At 39.2% G+C, this 19360-nt stretch overlaps 3 protein-coding genes across 3 annotated transcripts; all 3 read left to right on the forward strand.

The window, feature by feature from the left end:
- Positions 1 to 638: 638 nt before the first annotated feature.
- Positions 639 to 1628, forward strand: LOC308370670 (olfactory receptor 52D1-like; the record flags this gene model as incomplete). Its single annotated transcript, XM_080845362.1, has 1 exon — positions 639 to 1628. One exon carries the CDS (start codon positions 639 to 641, stop codon positions 1626 to 1628), a length of 990 nt encoding a protein of 329 aa, XP_080701488.1.
- A 10454-nt stretch (positions 1629 to 12082) lies between these two features.
- Positions 12083 to 13072, forward strand: LOC308370522 (olfactory receptor 52D1-like; the record flags this gene model as incomplete). The annotated part of the gene is made up of 1 exon (XM_080845182.1): positions 12083 to 13072. The coding sequence occupies one exon, from the start codon at positions 12083 to 12085 to the stop codon at positions 13070 to 13072; it is 990 nt and encodes a 329-aa protein (XP_080701308.1).
- A 4605-nt stretch (positions 13073 to 17677) lies between these two features.
- Positions 17678 to 18670, forward strand: LOC308369725 (olfactory receptor 52D1-like; the record flags this gene model as incomplete). The annotated part of the gene is made up of 1 exon (XM_080844239.1): positions 17678 to 18670. One exon carries the CDS (start codon positions 17678 to 17680, stop codon positions 18668 to 18670), a length of 993 nt encoding a protein of 330 aa, XP_080700365.1.
- Between the last annotated feature and the right edge of the window lie 690 nt (positions 18671 to 19360).

The raw sequence follows: 19360 nt of genomic DNA on the forward strand, positions 1-19360 counted from the left end.
TATATACATTATTATTGTACTTTTAATTATACTATTCTATAAAAAAGAAAGTATTTATTTTTGTATTACAGTGGGGATGGCATACAGTTTAAATGATTTTATAGGAACCATAGTGGGCTTCAGTAAACAGTGGGATGGACATGCACGCCTTACACTGAGAAATGGCTTATGTAATGTTTCTTAAATGCCATATGATAAAATCTTACTGAAATAACTTCCTTATTGAAAGTATCACAAAAATTAGAATCTTTGGTCTAAATCCAGCTGTATACACTGTCATGGTGTTCATTTTTTCCATAAGCTAAGGGTGCAGTTAATTCGCACTAGTCATTCGTTATTGAGTGCCGCTAGAGGTTCCAATTATTACATCAGATTACACACTTAGTCATGTCATCGTCTTTGGAGAATTGACTGTATGAGTGACCTTTATGAGCCACTGTCTTTGTCAAGCAATAAAACAGGCTGAAACTGACTAGGAAGGGTTATCCTTCTGCTTTTTATCGGGATGAGAAAGCACCTGTTAACCAGTGCACCTTTTGCTTTTATATGACTTTACAGAAACATTATACATGCCAGAGTTACACCACTATACAGTTAAAGCTCTGTTGAAGGTTTTTGCAGGGAAACCATAAAATAATATGATGGACAACATCACTGTGAATGTTTTTGTGGCAGTTTTTAAAATGGGTAGCTTTGACTTAGCAGCCACAGCAGCCTATGTGACTGTTGCCTTTGGAATTCTTATTTATATATTTGCACTGTGTTCTAATTTGCTTCTTTTAGGAATCATAGCTGTCAATGCACCTCTGCATCAGCCAATGTACCTATTATTGTTCAGTTTAGCTTTCAATGACATTGCAGGTGTGAGTGCCATGATCCCACCGGTTGTCTATAATCTGATGACAGAACAGAGACTCACAAGTTTCCTTGCATGTCTGTTTCAGGCCTTAATCCTGCATTTGTATGTTGGTGCTACATACCTCATTTTGTCAGCAATGGCTTTTGATAGATACATAGCTATATGCCACCCTTTAAGATATCATGCAATTATGTCCAAAACTACTGTCATTTACATCTTAATGTTATGCTGCTTAATTAATTTCCTTCTAGTGGGGTCTGTATTTGGGCTCACCTTGCGTCACCCATTTTGCTCAACACATGTCTCTAATTTCTACTGTGATAATATGTCAATCCTCAGGATGACTTGTGCAAAGGACATCACCATAAACAATCTACACGGTTTATTTGTCACAGGTGTTTATCATGGACTTACTCTATTTTCTATTGTGTTTTCTTATACATTTATTTTAATTGCATGTTTCAGAAATAAGGACTCTGATGCTAGGTCAAAGGCTTTGTATACCTGTGCAACCCACTTTGTTGTGTTTGTGATCTATGAATGTTCTGCTGCTTCAACTGTTCTTGTATACAGAATTCCTCAAAGCCCTTTAACTCTAAAGAAGTTCATGGCAATGGCACTTGTAGTATTTCCTTCCTGTCTCAATCCAATCATATATGGAGCTAAAACTAAAGAGATCAATCAAAAGATAAAACAGATTTACAAAATATTTCAAAGAAGTGCTTTGGAAAAAACAAGACTGAACACAGTGAAAACAATAGCTGAATAAGCATTTAAAAAGCAAATGAAAGCTTATTCCATGAATGTTAACACTGTTATTACGGCTGCGGATGTGTTACCAGTTTGTTTTTTTCCTTAGTGTGGAATCTGCATCAGGTGTGTGCATGTTAATTCGAGTGTGCAGGTATGAGGCGGTGATATGTGGAACAGCTGCCGGCTTGCAAGTGGATCTTAGCCGATGACTGCCCACAATATAAGGAGCCCAGGTGCCATAGCCATGAAACAGAGGAGTCACACATCTTCCTCCTTTCCCAAACAGTCACAGCAGATCGCGTTGTTGATCGCTATAAGGATGTAGGAGTAGGCTGCCATTTCTTTTGACGTTGTTTCTCCTGTGTATGTTAGACAGGGGGGTAAGGTGTTGTGTTCTGTTTTATTGATTTCGGTTAGGTTATCTTAGTTATGTTTCCCTAGAAATGTTTGTTTGTTTGTTAGTTTGGCCTTTGCCCACTCTGAATTCCTTTGGAGTTGTAAACAACCTTGTAAATAAATTATGCACTGGGTGAATCTCAACGATCCATTTCTGTGGCTGATTGGGACCTGGGAAACATTAGTCACTTTCATGTTTTATCTTGGCTGACACGACTTTCAATTTATAAAAGATTAACTATTCTCTGAACCATAAATATATAGGGCAAGATTTCTGAAAAGCGTAATGAAATTTAAAATGCAAAACACACATTTTTAAACTGAAAATATAACTTTTATAAATTATATATATATAGGAAAATGCACATGTACTGTTATAAGGCAATAAACAAATATGAAAATGCTTTGTATTGATATTTAATCCTAAATTGGCAAATTTTGGCCAACATAGGCTAATTCAAATGTTCTTGAGCAGGCCAAATGGAACTTCAAGAGATGTGACCAAATGTAGCCAAGTATAGGCATAGCACATTTTAGAATGTTAGTGTAAGTGGTGGATATTAAAATGTGTCTGCCCCATTGACAAAATGTCATGAAATCTGACATGTGTCGATGCATACATTCAGGTGTGATTCAGATTGTGGTTTCTTATTCGTTTGTGATATTAGCTTGTGAAGAGAAGGTTATTACTTTTAAAATGATTCACTAGATGGTGCCGATCCAAAATATATCATAATGAACTAGGCGTGAAGGCCCCCCCCCCCCCCCCCCCCACAAGCTAATAATGAACTAGGCGTGAAGGCCCCCCCCCCCCCCCCCCCCCCCCTAGAGGCCGACTGAACATTGACAGGCACGTGCACAGACATTTCGGGGGGCAGGTGCTTAAAAAAAGAAAAAAAGGGCACCTATCGCCAAAATTATTTTTGAAATTAAAAATAATAAATAAAAACACAGAAGGATATTATATTACATATTTATTTATGTTAACAAACTAGATCAAATGATAAAATTAAATAAATAAATGAAATGATTCTCCCTCATTTGATTGGCTCGTTGATGGCCTGATCTAAATTACAAGGGTGCGGCTACTCTGAGCTGCTTGCTGCAGTTCCCTGTTCCCTGTCTGTCTTTTTTTTGGCATTATGCTGCAAATTTTGTGAATGAGTTAAATCAATGTTGTGGATAATAATTTGACTGTTTTCTGAAGGTAAAAGCATAAGCAGCATTACACTAATTATGCTGTTGTCAACATGTGTTTCCTCTTGGCAGGATTAGACAGCTAGATTACATTTCCCCTATTTTACTCTTTTTCACCCTCTGCAATTACTCATACAAGTTTGATCGTTGTAAAACAGGCAAAACGAAAAGATACATAAAAAAACACGTTAAACAATGTGGGACAAGGATAGCATGGCACCGAGAGCTAGCATAGTTTACCTGCTATTTTATAGCTGTGAATTTTCGTGACATTTATAAACATAAATTCAACATACTTTCAAAATTGTCTAAACGGCATTTATACAACACAAAATATGGACTTTCAGACAAATAATGTCATTAAACATGACAAACGTCAGTAAACAGCTGGACAATGCTTTGAAATCAAGTTAGTTGTTTGTTTATTTTTTAAGGAAATGTCAGACCAGTTATTAGTGTGCTTGCCCGTAGGACGTCACCCACTCTAGCCAACTGAAATTAGAATCTCTTTTAAATGCCATAAAAATCATGTAAATCGAAAACCACCATCAAGCTTTATATCACAGGCATATTCAACAGAAATCTGTCTTTCAATCACAGGGATATTCAAGGATATTTAAGTTTTGAAGTCATATCTGTCTTTCAATCACAGGGATATTCAAGGATATTTTGAAGCCATAAAAATCATGTAAATCGTAAATTAGTCCAGTACCTGGCCTGTAGACCCGTTCGCAATTTGGTGTTGGGGGAATTTCTCACTTGAACTGAGTTAGTGGGTCCCTAGACATGGAAAATCACAGAGGTGCTTGAACGCCATAGTGCCACGAATCTGCAATGGTCAAATCAAATATGGCCGCCATCGGTTATGGTGAAAATCTATCTTTGTTGTTTCTGAATGTTTATACACATTTAATACATCTATTCTGATTAATTATGGTATATGTGGAATTCATTTCTGCCATTGATATGACCATATTGGGTGATTGTGACCTTAAAAGGTCATGGTCAAGGTCATTTCCCTATTCTGAAGACCTTGGCCATTATTAGGAATAAAAACCAGATGCAAAGTCTAATTCTACTAAATCTAGCATTTAACATTCATTGTTAATATTGTTTTTAACATTTAGGATCATCATGTCATTGTCAAATGTCAATGTCAACATCATATTTTAATAACACCATAACATTAAGATGTTTTTCTTTATAGTCACTTTTTATTGTATGTTGCTTTGTTTGAATTATAACAATTGCAATGCTTTGTTTGAATTATAACAAGACATGAAGAGAAGAAACGTAACCATTATAAACATTCATTTTTTTATTTGAATTTTAATTGGGTGTTAGTACAATAATATAAAATAAAACAATTGGGTGCAAATAAAACTATGTAGCAATAAAAGTGATACAAATTACATCATACCAAATTAACTAAAAATGCACCGGTGCATGAAACTCTAGCAGCACGACAGCCACATCGGCGATTTTCACACTTGCCTGCACACTTACATACTGTGAGCAGACTTGGTGGTAAGGGCTTGAGACATTTTGATGGCAAGAGTGTGCCAAAGTGCTCCGTCCATCCATGTTTCATTGGCTCTAGTCTTGCTTTGGGGTCCTTGGCTGTTGCAAACAAGTGTCATGCCGTATGAACAAGGAAAGACCCTCGTTGGATGTGGCTTCTGATCCCACTACTTGTAGGAGGGAGAGCATCAATGCCAGCACGTCCACTGGTGTAGATTTCTACCCTTAGGTCATCAAATGTTTTAGCTGTTGTAGTTGACCTCGCCCCAGCCCAGACACTCACCAAGTACTTCTCAGCCAACACTGCATCTTGCTCTGTCAAGGTGTCTGCCTCTCCAAAGTTGGCTAAGTACTGGACTGGGTCGGAAGCCATAGCAGCATGTTTAGTCCCCACCTTGCTCATACAGTCTTTGACAGTGATGCTCCAAGACGAGAGACTGCTTGATGGAGTGGAAGCATTCGCCGCCTCTTACCAGTGCCATACTGCTGCCAGATCTCCTTCATCCCGAGTTCCTGGAAGTATGGGCTGTAGTGGAGAATCAATGCAAAGGTGTCTGTGTCGTTGGAGACTATGACAACTCTCTTGCACTGCTTAACACGAACAGCCCACTCAACATGCACTAGCAACCTGGCATCAGCCTCCTCAATCCAGTTCAAGAGGTCTGGGATCTCTTCGCCACCAGTCGATTTTGCTGGTAGCGCCTTATCATTAATGACAACAGAGCTAACAATGACAGTAGCATTGCCACCAGCTCGATTGCACGCCATATCCTGAGCTAACAGCTGGAGATTCCGCTTGTTCTCCTCAGACGCCCAGAACTTGTCAAGTTCCTGAGGAATGGGTGTGTGCAGTACCGGTTCTTCCAACACGCACACTACGCACGTTGCGTAGGGCCCCGCAAATTTATTATTTATAATAAAGGCCCCGTGGGGAAAAAAAAAAAAACGTGACAACGTAACTGTCCGTCGCGGACGTCAGATAGCTACCCATGCGCATCATTAGTGTGTAGAAAGATGAAGCGGAGCTATCCCTCGGGGAATGAAAAAAGGAAGGGGGAGGAACTTGAAAATGAACTGCGGGAGCAGCAGTCAGGTAAAGCCTCCTGGTGGGAGAGAGGGAGGGACAGTCCGTGTTAGACCTACATCAACAGGGCGGTGAGCCCTTGGGGATCCTCGGTCTCTGTGTGCGTCTTGCTAGCTTCTATAATTTTAGTTGTAGCCTTGTATAGTTACAACTGCACTTAACAAAATGGAAACTTTGGAAAGTAATGGATACATATTGACTAAGATTGAAGTTTGTTTGCTTGGATAGCCCACAGGCAAATATAGACGCAGATACGATTTATTCTTGGTGAATAAATTCAACTCGTGAAATATTATGACAATGGTGCTAAATAATAAACACTTATTAATAGAGTGAGATCATACCGAGAAATATCAAACTGTTGCTTGAAGTATTGGTTTGATGTTTCGAGGTTAGTACGTTGTTTATTATGGCATTTTACTCTCCTTTCATTTTATAAAGACACGGTCATTGTAAATCGAAAACATGTCGTTTTGTTAGGCTCAAGTCTTCTCACGACTCAATTTGTTTGCCTAGCAACCACTTCAACAGAAAACGGACAATATGGATCTGCTAAATAAAATGGTTTTAATTCCAAGTGATTCAGAGTTTGTAGTCTTTCTATAACAAATAGTTGCTTCTTCCGAGAACCTTGGCATATTTTCACTGGACCATTGAAGATTTGAAAGTTACAACCAATGTGTGTGTTTTCATGTTAGCATGGGAGCTGGTAAATTAACTGTTGATTGTAAATAGGCTGCCTTTTAAATATTTTTAGGTCTTTGTGTTTTTTCTCTCAGTGTTCACACTTTTCTGCTGATTTGGTCTGTATTTATTCTGAGTTGGACCAACAGGTGGCGATATGCAATATATTTAAAAGGGGGATGAGTGGAAGCACTGGGTGTCAGGTGCGACGGTTGAAAATTTTGGGGGTTCAGTTAGGAGGGCCCCTTGGCAGAATTTTGCCTAGGGCCCCATGGAGGTCTGAACCGGCTCTGGGTGTGTGTCTGTTCATGCCAATGATGTTGATGCCTGTTGTTGAGTCTGTACGCCGCATGCGCTCCCCTTCCTTCAGGGACATCTCAATGTAGGAATCTAGTACAAGATGGATGAACTCCGGCTCTTGGCAGAGGGATGATGTTGAGCTGATGATGGCATTGATGACAGCACCAAAAGTAGGGAATTGTGCTAGAGGCATCTGTCGCATCTTCGACATGAAGTCTACCACAACATGAGTGACATAAGTAGACTCAGGACTCCAGTGGGTGAGATCAAGTTGAGGCTCAATTTCACTGACAAGTTTTGACTTGTTGACATGAGCTGGATGGTCACCGTCAAACAGGGGAGATGCTGAAAGCACATCATGAGAAAGTATCTGTCGGATACTCGTGCCCCGCTCCTTAGCAATGTCCATACTCATATGTGCCTCGGCCATGTCTTTAGATGAGACTACCTTCTTTTCCTTCATACTGATTGTCGGTGTCTTCTGTGGTTGGTTGTTTAACTGAGGTAGTTTTCTCTTTGATACGGTTGCGCTCATTTTCTTGGTCTTCTCAACTAACCTCTCCTGCCTGTATGAGTAGTAGACATGCTTCCCATTTTGCAGACAGTTGAGCAAGCAAGGAGCAACACCTCGGTCAACAGCCTGCTTGGTGAGCAGATTGTGCAGTGGAACTGGCACATTGACTGTCACTGAGTATGGATTCTGCAGGTCTAGCACAAAATCCAGCAGCTTTGAAACATTTTGGTTAAATGTAAGGCGGCGAGTGGTGCTCAGTGCATGCTGGAGATGGCATTCTGTCTGTTTCAAAGTGTGGTTGTTGGTGAGAAAGTTGAGGATATCAGTGATCATCCCAATCTCATGGAACAAGAGCTCAAACTCTGCTACAGCATTTGCATTGTGTGTGGCTCCTACTACATAGTGACCTCCAGGACCCTTTGACACTCGCTGAATGGTCTGCTCGACCTTCATGTCACCTCCTACAGCACAGAACCAGCCAGGGCGTTCCTGTACAACCCACTGACCTATAGAGAAGCGGCGGTAGAGCTCAGAATGTGTGAACTCTAGCACCTTGATTTGTGCAAGATACCATGAGCCATGACGAAGGTAGTTTATGCAGTCACATTCTGCAAAGATTGGCATAGAATCCTCTATAGTAGCCACGTGTAGGTTCCAGTTTCCTTCTCTTTCGGAGATTACAGCATTGTTGATGACCGCCACCAATTCCAGCCAAAACAAATACACAGTATAAGGGCAGATTGTCATTTGAGTTAGTTTGAATGTACATGTCTTCTCTTCAGAATAGGAAAATTACCTTGACCATGACCTTTCAAGGTCAAACTCACCCAATGTGGTCAGAAATGAATTCCACATACCACAATTAATCAGAATAGATGTATTAAATATGTATAAACATTCAGAAACAAAAAAGATAGATTTTCACCATAACCGATGGCGGCCATATTTGATTTGACCATTACGCAATTCGTGGCACTATGCGGACAAGCACCTCTGTGATTTTTCATGTCTAGGGACCCACTAACTCAGTTCAAGTGAGAAATTCCCCCAACACCAAATTGCGAACGGGTCTACAGGCCAGGTCCACGATTAAATCGTTTTGTGCTTTATTTCGTGAGCGGACAAGAGACTTTATTTCTGTAACACGGCGGTGGCATCAAAATAAATAAATGACTCGCTGGGCTAAGAGTTTCAACCTCCTCTTCCACAGACAGTAAGAGACAGGGTTAGCAGAACTGTGACGGGACGCATGGCGACAGTATTACACTGCCTACGTGTACATGTATAAACTTGAACTGCGTGGGTGTTTTCCGTGTACATGTGAAGGTGCTTATATGTTTGTTAAACCCGGTCATTCGTCAGCTAAACGTCCGTGATTCACATTGCAATTGCTTTCTACAACCAGTACACCTTTACAGTTTAAATACATTTGTACCCAGCGTTTAAATAACCACAACCAGTGGCGGTTCTACATGGAATAACGCCCCGGGCGAGACCCCCTCCGAGCGCCCACGCCCCCCCACCCCCCCCCCCCCCCCCCCCGGATTTTTTTTCATATAAATATATATATATAACTTTTTTATTATTATAACTAAATAAATGCACAAATTGCACAAATCCCTTTATATAACTTTGAATAACATACTTAAGGGAATCAATGGGAATAAACATGCCCTTACATGCCATTACTGCCTACAAATATCTGTCATTAGACGCTATATTAACCTATCTTTCAGGGAGGAACAATTAGCTGCTTGGTTACTGCCTAGAATTCTATGCATGCCACACTTCAACTTATGACTGGTAAACTATAATTTGTCACGAAATAGAGTTGTAGCAAATGTCAAACGTTCCGTCTTTGAAACTGCCTAGAGAAGATATGAACATTCCGTTGGCTAATTACACGGCCCAACGTCAACCCAACTGATGGAAATAAATAATAACTGAACGTGTGACAGTTTTGTTGCAAAGCACAATCTTATCGTGAAATTAGATCTCGTGTTTGTTGAGTAAAAACCGAACTATTGTTGTATAATCATGGGCAGTAGAATAGCAGGCTAACACATGTAGGCTAAGAGTAATACCACCAATTAACATTAGCCCTTCATCATGACATGGATACCGTAATCATACAGAGAGAACATAGTGGCATACCTTTATGTTTTGCTCGTTTCTCCTCTTCTTCTTTACTTTCGAAATACGGCGCCTGACGGTTTTGGCCATTACCTATCCATCTTTGTGCTTATTTTGCACTCGACAATCAACACATTCCCCATCCCCTGTCACTCGTACAGAAGTTAAGACTAAACCAATTCACCTTGCCCTTGGTGACACATAATCGTTCAGTATTACCTATTTGTATAAGCCATTTCACACAATTCAGAAAAACAAAAAAACGTGCAGGAATTATAGGCCTGTAATTATAATATTATGAATGTGCGTTTTTTGCAAGAAAGTCGAGGTGTGACTGACCTAAGCCCACTAATTGTATTAGAGTATTGCTATAGCCTACAGTGGATCCCCCCGTCCCCCCACTTGTCCGTTCCAGTTGGGATACCCTTACTTTTCCCCCGCGTTCCCTCCCCTTCCCCCTTTTCATACACGGCACCTTCTTAGCAAGCAGGGGCGCAAGCAATGGCGCCTGCAGCTGCAGGGGGCGCCAATTTGCCAATTCTCCACACAGTGATATGATAATAGAAAACCGCTTCGTGGCCCAGATTATTATTTATTTATTTATTTGGTCGTGCCGCCCCCCACGTGACTTGAAAAAGTGCCGCCCCGGTCGACCGCCCGGGTCACCCGTGTCTAAAACCGCCACTGACCACAACATACAATGTCTCACGTTGAATGTTCTGTTTATTTAGTTTAAAGTCTCGCATCAATTCAATATTGCAAATCGCTTGTCTTACCGTTGTTCAGTGTCTCGTCTGCTGTTTGTTTTTAGTGAAAATGTTCAGCGCAAATACGCTGCTTTAAAAAGACGCCTCACTTCCAGGTTAACCGGAAGTGAACCTGAATCCCGTTAATATTATTTAGGCTGTTATAGAAGTTGTTGGGTATACCACAAGTAGCAAATGTAATGTATATAATTATAGTGCATTTTTCCAGTCATATGGAATTTAGTTTGTAAGCTGTTTAAGCTTCTGGGTTTTAAGTGCCTGGGACACCCCTGTACAATGTAATGTTTTGGTTTGCACCAATTGTAGGGGCGTGCTTAGGCCCAATTTAAGCCTGTCCTTTCATTCAGTCGAGAGAGCTGCTAAGGAAGAGACGTCAGTCTAAGAGCTCTCTCTGGTAATAGAAGTTCTGAACCAGCTAAAGTGGTAAAAGCGTGCATTTTTGCTATCATTCGTCTTGGCTATTATGCCCAATTATTTTGTATTACTACAAAGTATTTATTTTTGCTCTTTTTGTTTATATAATATTGTTATTATTATTTTTGCCCTGGCGGGCCTTCTTTTTGGAAAAATAAAAGTTTCCAAGCCTTACAATCAACTTCTCCAAGTCCTCCTGAGAGTTTTTTCCATCAAGCTCAAACCGCTCATCTACTCGACCCTTAACAACAACACACACAGCCATGGAAATGTAAAAAGCAAGTGAAAGTATACAAGACAGCTTGATCAACAACTCATTCACGAACACCATTGCTACAATATGCGAAGCAACTAGCCTAGCCCCATAGCAAAACAATATAAGCAGCTAGCTAGCCTAAGCTAAACTATTAGCATACATGCTAGCGGGAGCTAACATGCAAATGGCAGACAGATTAAATGTCTGTGCGATTATTTCAAGGATTATTTTCAGTTTTCAGGATATGCAGTCAGTAATCAGATCAGTCATTAATTCATTCATTCAAATTCACGAGTTTGTGCATCTACTCTGCCTACTCATATAATGGTGGAAAACGAGATTGGTGTCCTAGCCTCCTTTGTATATGTACATCCATCCGTGTGTGTGTGCGCGCGCTTGTCTGCAAGTGCAATGTGTGTTAGCAGTCTTAGATCTGGCCAGAAGAGTGTCCTTAATATGTGGACGCATCATGACCTACACAAAGTTAGACATGGAATTTTGTAAATATTTTAAAAGAAATAGAAAAAGTAATTACTCATTAAGAGTCAAACAATATAGTATATACATTATAATTGTACTTTTAATTACACTATTCTATAAAAAAGAAAGTATTTATTTTTGTATTACAGTGGGGATGGCATACAGTTTAAATGATTTTATAGGAACCATAGTGGGCTTCAGTAAACAGTGGGATGGACATGCACGCCTTACACTGAGAAATGGCTTATGTAATGTTTCTTAAATGCCATATGATAAAATCTTACTGGAATAACTTCCTTATTGAAAGTATCACAAAAATTAGAATCTTTGGTCTAAATCCAGCTGTATACACTGTCATGGTGTTCATTTTTTCCATAAACGAAGGGTGCAGTTAATTCGCACTAGTCATTCGTTATTGAGTGCCGCTAGAGGGCCCAATTATTACATCAGATTACACATTTAGTCATGCTCTACTGTCATCGTCTTTGGAGAATTGACTGTATGAGTGACCTTTATGAGCCACTGTCTTTGTCAAGCAATAAAACAGGCTGAAACTGACTAGGAAGGGTTATCCTTCTGCTTTTTATCGGGATGAGAAAGCATCTGTTAACCAGTGCACCTTTTGCTTTTATATGACTTTACAGAAACATTATACATGCCAGAGTTACACCACTATACAGTTAAAGCTCTGTTGAAGGTTTTTGCAGGGAAACCATAAAATAATATGATGGACAACATCACTGTGAATGTTTTTGTGGCAGTTTTTAAAATGGGTAGCTTTGACTTAGCAGCCACAGCATCCTATGTGACTATTGCCTTTGGAATTCTAATTTATATATTTGCACTGTGTTCTAATTTGCTTCTGTTAGGAATCATAGCTGTCAATGCACATCTGCATCAGCCAATGTACCTACTATTGTTCAGTTTAGCTTTCAATGACATTGTAGGTGTGAGTGTCGTGATCGCACCGGTTGTCTATAATCTGATGACAGAACAGAGACACACAAGTTTTCTTGCATGTCTGTTTCAGGCCTTAATCCTGCATTTGAATGTTGGTGCTACATTCCTCATTTTGTCAGCAATGGCTTTTGATAGATACATAGCTATATGCCACCCTCTTAGATATCATGCAATTATGTCCAAAACTACTGTCATTTACATCTTAATGTTATGCTGCTTAATTAATTTCCTTCTAGTGGGGTCTGTATTTGGGCTCACCTTGCGTCACCCGTTTTGCTCAACACATGTTTCTAATTTCTACTGTGATAATATGTCAATCCTCAGGATGACTTGTGCAAAGGACATTACCATAAACAGTCTTTATGGTTTATTTGTGACAGGTGTTTATCATGGACTTACTCTGTTTTCTATTGTGTTTTCTTATACATTTATTTTAATTGCATGTTTCAGAAATAAGGACCCTGATGCTAGGTCAAAGGCTTTGTATACCTGTGCAACCCACTTTGTTGTGTTTGTGATCTTTGAATGCTCTGCTGCTTCAATTGTTCTTGTATACAGAATTCCTCAAAGCCCTTTAACTCTAAGGAAGTTCATGGCAATGTCCCTTGTAGTAGTTCCTTCCTGTCTCAATCCAATCATATATGGAGCTAAAACTAAAGAGATCAATCAAAAGATAAAACAGATTTACAAAATATTTCAAAGAAGTGCTTTGGAAAAAACAAGACTGAACACAGTGAAAACAATAGCTGAATAAACATTTAAAAAGCGAATGAAAGCTTATTCCATGAATGTTAACACTGTTATTACGACTGTGGTTGAATTATGTGGTTGTGTTACCAGTTTGTTTTCTTCCTAAGTGTGGAATCTGCATCAGGTGTGAATACTTGTGTGCATGTTAATTCGAGTGTGCAGGTATGAGGCGGTGATATGTGGAACAGCTGCCGGCTTGCAAGTGGATCTTGGCCGATGACTACCCACAATATAGGGAGCCCAGGTGCCATAGCCATGAAGCAGAAGAGTCACACATCTTCCTCTTCCCCCAAACAGACACACCTGTAGCTTTTGCCAAGCAGATCACATTGTTGATCGCTTTAAGGTTGTAGGAGTAGGCTGACATTTCTTTTGACGTTGTTTCTCCTGTGTATGTTAGACAGGGGGGTAAGGTGTTGTGTTCTGTTTTATTGATTTGGTTAGGTTATCTTAGTTATGTTTCCCTAGAGATTTTTGTTTGTTTGTTAGTTTGGCCTTTGCCCACTCTGAACTCCTTTGGAGTTGTAAACAACCTTGTAAATAAATGATGCACTGGGTGAATCTCAACAATCCATTTATGTGGCTGATTGGGACCTGGGAAACATTAGTCACTTTCATGTTTTATCTTGGCTGTTGCGACTTTCAATTTATAAAAGATTAACTATTCTCTGAACCATAAATACATAGGGCAAGATTTTTGAAAAGCGTAATGAAATTTAAAATGCCAAACACACATTTTATACTGAATATATTACTTTTATAAATTATTTATAACTTCTTGTTAGATGAAAATGCACATGTACTGTTATAAGGCAATAAACAAATGTGAAAATGCTTGGTATTGATATTTAATCCTAAAATAGCAAATTCTAATTTTCTTGAGCAGGCAAAATGGAACTTCAAGAGATGTGACCAAATTTAGCCAAGTATAGGCAAAGCAAAATTTAAATGTTAGTGTAAGTTGTGGATATTGAAATGTGTCTGCCCCCTGAAATCTGGCATGTGTCGATGCAAACATTAAGGTGTGATTCAGATTGTGATTTCTTATTAGTTTGTGTTATTATACGGCTCTTCAGAATGTTCCAAAAAGTACCGTTGATTTGAATGGGCCATCCCAACGTTCTACCATACATTAATTTAGCAATATAGCACGAGTGGCAGTGGGGTAGGTAAGGGATAATCCCACGGGTGGTGTTCGGCCGTAGCCACCGAGGCCACAGGCCGAGTGGCATAAGCAACAACACCTGTGGGATTATCCCTTACCTACCCCACTCCCTCGAGTGCTATATTGCTTTTATAAAACAATTCTACCGTCAACAAATTAACATTTCAACACAAAGTTATTGATTAAAAATGGTTTATTTCGCCATTGTTTCTCCGCAACAAAAAATAGTTCCATTGTCAACGTCTTGGTTTGGAATTTTAAGAATTTTGAACGGTTATTATCAACGCAAATTTTTCCTGTTATAAAACAATTGGGTTCTATCGCGTAATTTAGCTGTTTCCGAATAATAAATCACTCCGCGATGAAAAATTTGCGTTGATGATAACCGTTAATTCAAAATACTTAAAATTCCAAACCAAGACGTTGACAATGGAACTATTTTTGTTGTGGAGAAACAATGGCGAAATAAAACATTTTTAATCAATAACTTCGTGTTGAAATGTTAATTTGTTGACGGCCTCGGTGCGGCCTCGGTGGCTACGGCCGAACACTACCCGTGGGATTATCCCTTACCGACCCCACTCCAACTCGGTTAGTTGTTTCTGTGCTACACGAATGTTGCAGAGTATTGTAAGTCTTGAATATTATTTGTAGGTGGCTGCTAACGCTTAGACCAAAAATCCATTGAAACACATAGTAGCTAGCTAGCTTCGCTGCTAATAAGTATAACGTAGCTCTCACACGTGCGTTAGTGGCGATATCCAAATCAATATAAACAAATATTAACAAAGTTGAAAGTGTCCCATTGTAGTTTTTGTTATTTTAATGGCAACTTTATAAAATGAGCAATGTGAATGAATAAAATGGTGCGAGATCAATGTCGATCTCCTAGCTAATCATCAACCAACTTTTGGTTCTAGGCTAACAGACGTGGTGTTCCCAATGCTGTTTGTCTGTTGCATAGCAACAGTCACACAAAGGGGGACTATTTTCTCTAGGCTACTGATGCGATACACAATGTTTGGTGGCTACAACTTTTTTGTGCTAAAAGGTAGCTTACAATAATAATTGAATTTTACCTAATATTTATAATGTCGCTGGCAACCGTGTTATAAAAGCAATAAGGTACTTGAGTCAGCTATATTGCTTAACTAACAGACCGCTGCGAAAAGATAATGACTGCTGTCCTTGGCAACGGGGTTTGTGCTTCTAATTCACATCTTTCATATCATTCCGCAAGAAGTCCGGTCATTTTAACTTAACAGACTCATGGTTATTTTAAGTCAGCAAGTAATGGGTTGCTATGCAACACCTGAAACTTTAAAGTTGTATTTGCATTTGACATTATTCCTTACATATGAGCTTGTGAAGAGAAGGTTATTGCTTTGAACATTATTCACTAGATGGTGCCGCGCCACAAATAAATCAAAATGAACTAGGGGTGAAGGTCTACTGAACATTGAACATTAGTCACCAGGTGGTGCTAATCCACAAATGAGCTGTAGTGAGCTATGGTCATGAGCCTCCTATATGCCACCTTGCAATAAGAATGTTGTAATTTTTGGTAAAACAGTTGACAAGCTATTGTCCAAAAAGTGCTTTGAGCCCACCCCACTTCTGGGAGGACTACAGCAAGAAGGGAAAAGGGACACACCCACTTAGGGACACAACATATAACCACATCAAGTTTAGTGAAGTATATGATATCTTCGACAGTAAATCTATACAAAAATTAAAATAAAACTGTGCCCTGTGGTGGTCATAATAATAACATGTAGCTGCCCAGGTGAACTAGATGAGAACAACAGGCTTCCACCCTAACTGTCTGATGAAGGGCAGCACATTACTAATCATTAAAAAAGTTAAAGGGTACAGGTATATTAAAAAGAAGAAGAAGAAAAAGAACAAGAAGAATATATTTTATTTTCAATCAATGTTCATGAATAAAATCTAAAATAATTTGCTATAAAGTTAAAATCCTGCTCAGGATCCTTTACAAAGTAAAAGGCCTGAGGATTGATCAGTAGCCTGTGCTGCCCTCTAGTGGTCAGAGTGGTACATACACCTGAAGTGCATCCAAACAAAAAAAGTCCTGTTGGCCATGACTGGACAAAGCTGGTTGGAACATTGGTTGTGGGTGAAAAAGTGAGACAGTGCTGTCAGGTGGAGATGATTTCTCCAGACCAATGATAATCCACACTGCAGTAAAATATGTCAGGAGTTGCTGTAGTTTAGTCTCAAAAATGTACAAACAGGATTCATTACAGAAGGCAGATGTAAACTACCCCAGAGTGTACACATATTAGTTAGGTCTCTGCACAGGTGTTTTTTTTAGGGTATCAAGCATCAGTGAAGTCCAACTGAAGGAAATGATTACCTCTATGGTCATGTAGGTAATGCAAACCTTCTGAGGTGTATCAGCTATAGTGGCTTCCGTGATATAAAATTGATCTGGTCAAATAGAGGGTTGTTCTAGTTTTATATACAGCATATCGGTGTGTAATCCATAGTGGTGAACTGACAATCCAGTATTTGTAAGGACATGACCTACTTCTCGGTAGTGAGGCTGGATTTTTCAAAAACCACGAAACAGAAATATTTGCCCGGTATCGACCCTTGGTTCGACTTTAGTTATGAAGTTGGTCACTGGTGTTTGGCTATAAGGCCTTACTGTCAGTCGCTGTTCCAGTTCATTCCAGAGGTGTTTTATGGGGTGAAGTTCAAGGCTTGGGCAGGCCAGGCCATGTATTCCACACCTTGTTTTGAAAACTATTTCTGTATGGACCTGACATTATTCCGGGCCATTAGAGGGAGAGTCATTTTCCTAAAGTGGAGCCTACCATTGTCTAAATGATGTGCAGTGACCAGCTATGTAGGCTGAACAGTGTTGTTTGTTTGGCATTTATAACCCATGTGAGATTATTCCCATTATCCCATAAACGGTTTGCTTTTTTGTATTGTAGTGCAGCAACTACATTAGGCAACAAACAGCAGCCTCTGTAGCATCTATGCCAACAGACTCAACTAAAAAATACCGGAATACTTGATGAAAGCAGTGAGCTTGAAAAATACATTGCCACCACTCTTAAATCAGTTTTTGAATTATATGTTTATTTTTACAATGATTATTGCTTTCCTTAGAAACCAGCACAGCTTAATGGAGTGTGCCCAACATTTAAATCAGGTGACGTATTTAGTTATGCTCCTCCACCTTTTTCTTTGGAGAACTGACTGTTTGAGTGACGTGGACCAATCACTGGCTTTGCCATGTATTAAAACAGGCTATAACTGACTGCTCACAGCATTTTTATGGGGTGAGAAAATATCTGTTACCCATGCACTGCTTTTGAGCTTTTATATTAATTTATAAACCATATACCCGCCAGAGTACTTCAATTAACTGTTCTGTTGAATGATTGAGTGGGAAAACCACAAAATATTACGATGGACAACATAACTGTGAATGTTTTTGTGGCAGTTTTTACAAAGGGTAGCTTTGACTTACCACCCGAAGCAGCCTATGTGACTGTTGCCATTGGAATTTTAATTTATTTATTTGCACTGTGTTCTAATTTGCTTCTTTTAGGAATCATAGCTGTCAATGCACATCTGCATCAGCCAATGTACCTACTATTGTTCAGTTTATCTTTCAATGACCTTATAGGTGTGAGTTCCATGATTCCATCTGTTGTCTATAACCTGATGACAGGAGAGAGATACACAAGTTTCCTTGCATGTCTGTTTCAAGCCTTATGTATGCACTGGTATGGGGGGGCTACTTACCTAATTTTGTCAGCAATGGCTTTTGATAGATACATAGCTATATGCCACCCTTTAAGATATCATGCAATTATGTCCAAAACTACTGTCAAATATATCTTAATGTCATGCTGGTTAATTAATTTCCTTCTGGTGGGGTCTGTATTTGGGCTCACCTTGCGTCACCCGTTTTGCTCAACACATGTCTCTAATTTCTACTGTGATAATATGTCAATCCTCAGGATGACTTGTGCAAAGGACATCACCATAAACAATCTATACGGTTTATTTATCACAGGCTTTTATCATGGACTTGGTCTGTTTGCAATTGTCTTTTCTTATACATTTATTCTAATTGCATGTTTCAGAAGTAAGGACTCTGATGCTAGGTCAAAGGCTTTGTATACCTGTGCAACTCACTTCCTTGTGTTTGTGATCTATGAATGCTCTGCTGTTGTAGTTGTTCTTGTATACAGAATTCCTCAGAGCCCTTTAAATCTGAAGAAGTTCATGGCAATGTCATTTGTAGTATTTCCTTCCTGTCTCAATCCAATCATATATGGAGTTAAAACTAAAGAGATCAAGCAGAAGATAAAACAGATATACAACTACAAAATGTTCCACAGAAGTGTTTTGGGAAAACCAAGACTGCACAAAGTGAACACAATAGCTGAATGAGCAGCAGAAAGCAAATGAAAGCCTATCCCATGAATGTTAACACTCTACTTTCAATTTCTAGAAGTTGTATCATTCTGTGAAGTGTGAATGCCATACTCAGTTTGTACAGTATATGGCTTTATTAGTGAAAGATCGTACTTAACAAAACATTATAACTTTGACGTGATAACTTTTAAATTCACATGTGATGTTGTGTTAATCCTCCCCTAGCCATGGAGGCTAATAAAGCCATTCCTGATTAAAAGGTTGCAGGTTAGACCACAGAGCTACACGCTCTGATTACATGTTATGTTATCAGGAAATGAATATGTGAAAATGTATGTTTTGTATAGAGATTATGGAATATGGTATACAAGTGTTTCTCAAGATGCTTTGCTTCTGATGGCAAAAGTGTCTCCTGTGAAAACTACTGTGATGTGTGTAATAGGAAGGACCATGTAAACTGTGTAATAATGGCACTCTTGTCCTGTTTCCTTTAAAATAGTCTTCCCACTGAGGGAAATATAAACTTAATGTCAGAGAAGTCAGTGCCAATGCCCATGTGTCTTTGATTTCTTAGTAATTTCTACTACAACTGGAAATGCTATTAAGTAACCGGTTTGTGCACCAAAATGCAGTTTTTACTTCAGGCATGACCTGGATCTACAATGATGATAGCACTTACAATCATTGTACTTTCATTCACTATTC

This window comes from Sprattus sprattus, assembly GCF_963457725.1.
Source record: "Sprattus sprattus genome assembly, chromosome: 9".
NCBI classification, from domain to species: Eukaryota; Metazoa; Chordata; class Actinopteri; order Clupeiformes; family Clupeidae; genus Sprattus; species Sprattus sprattus.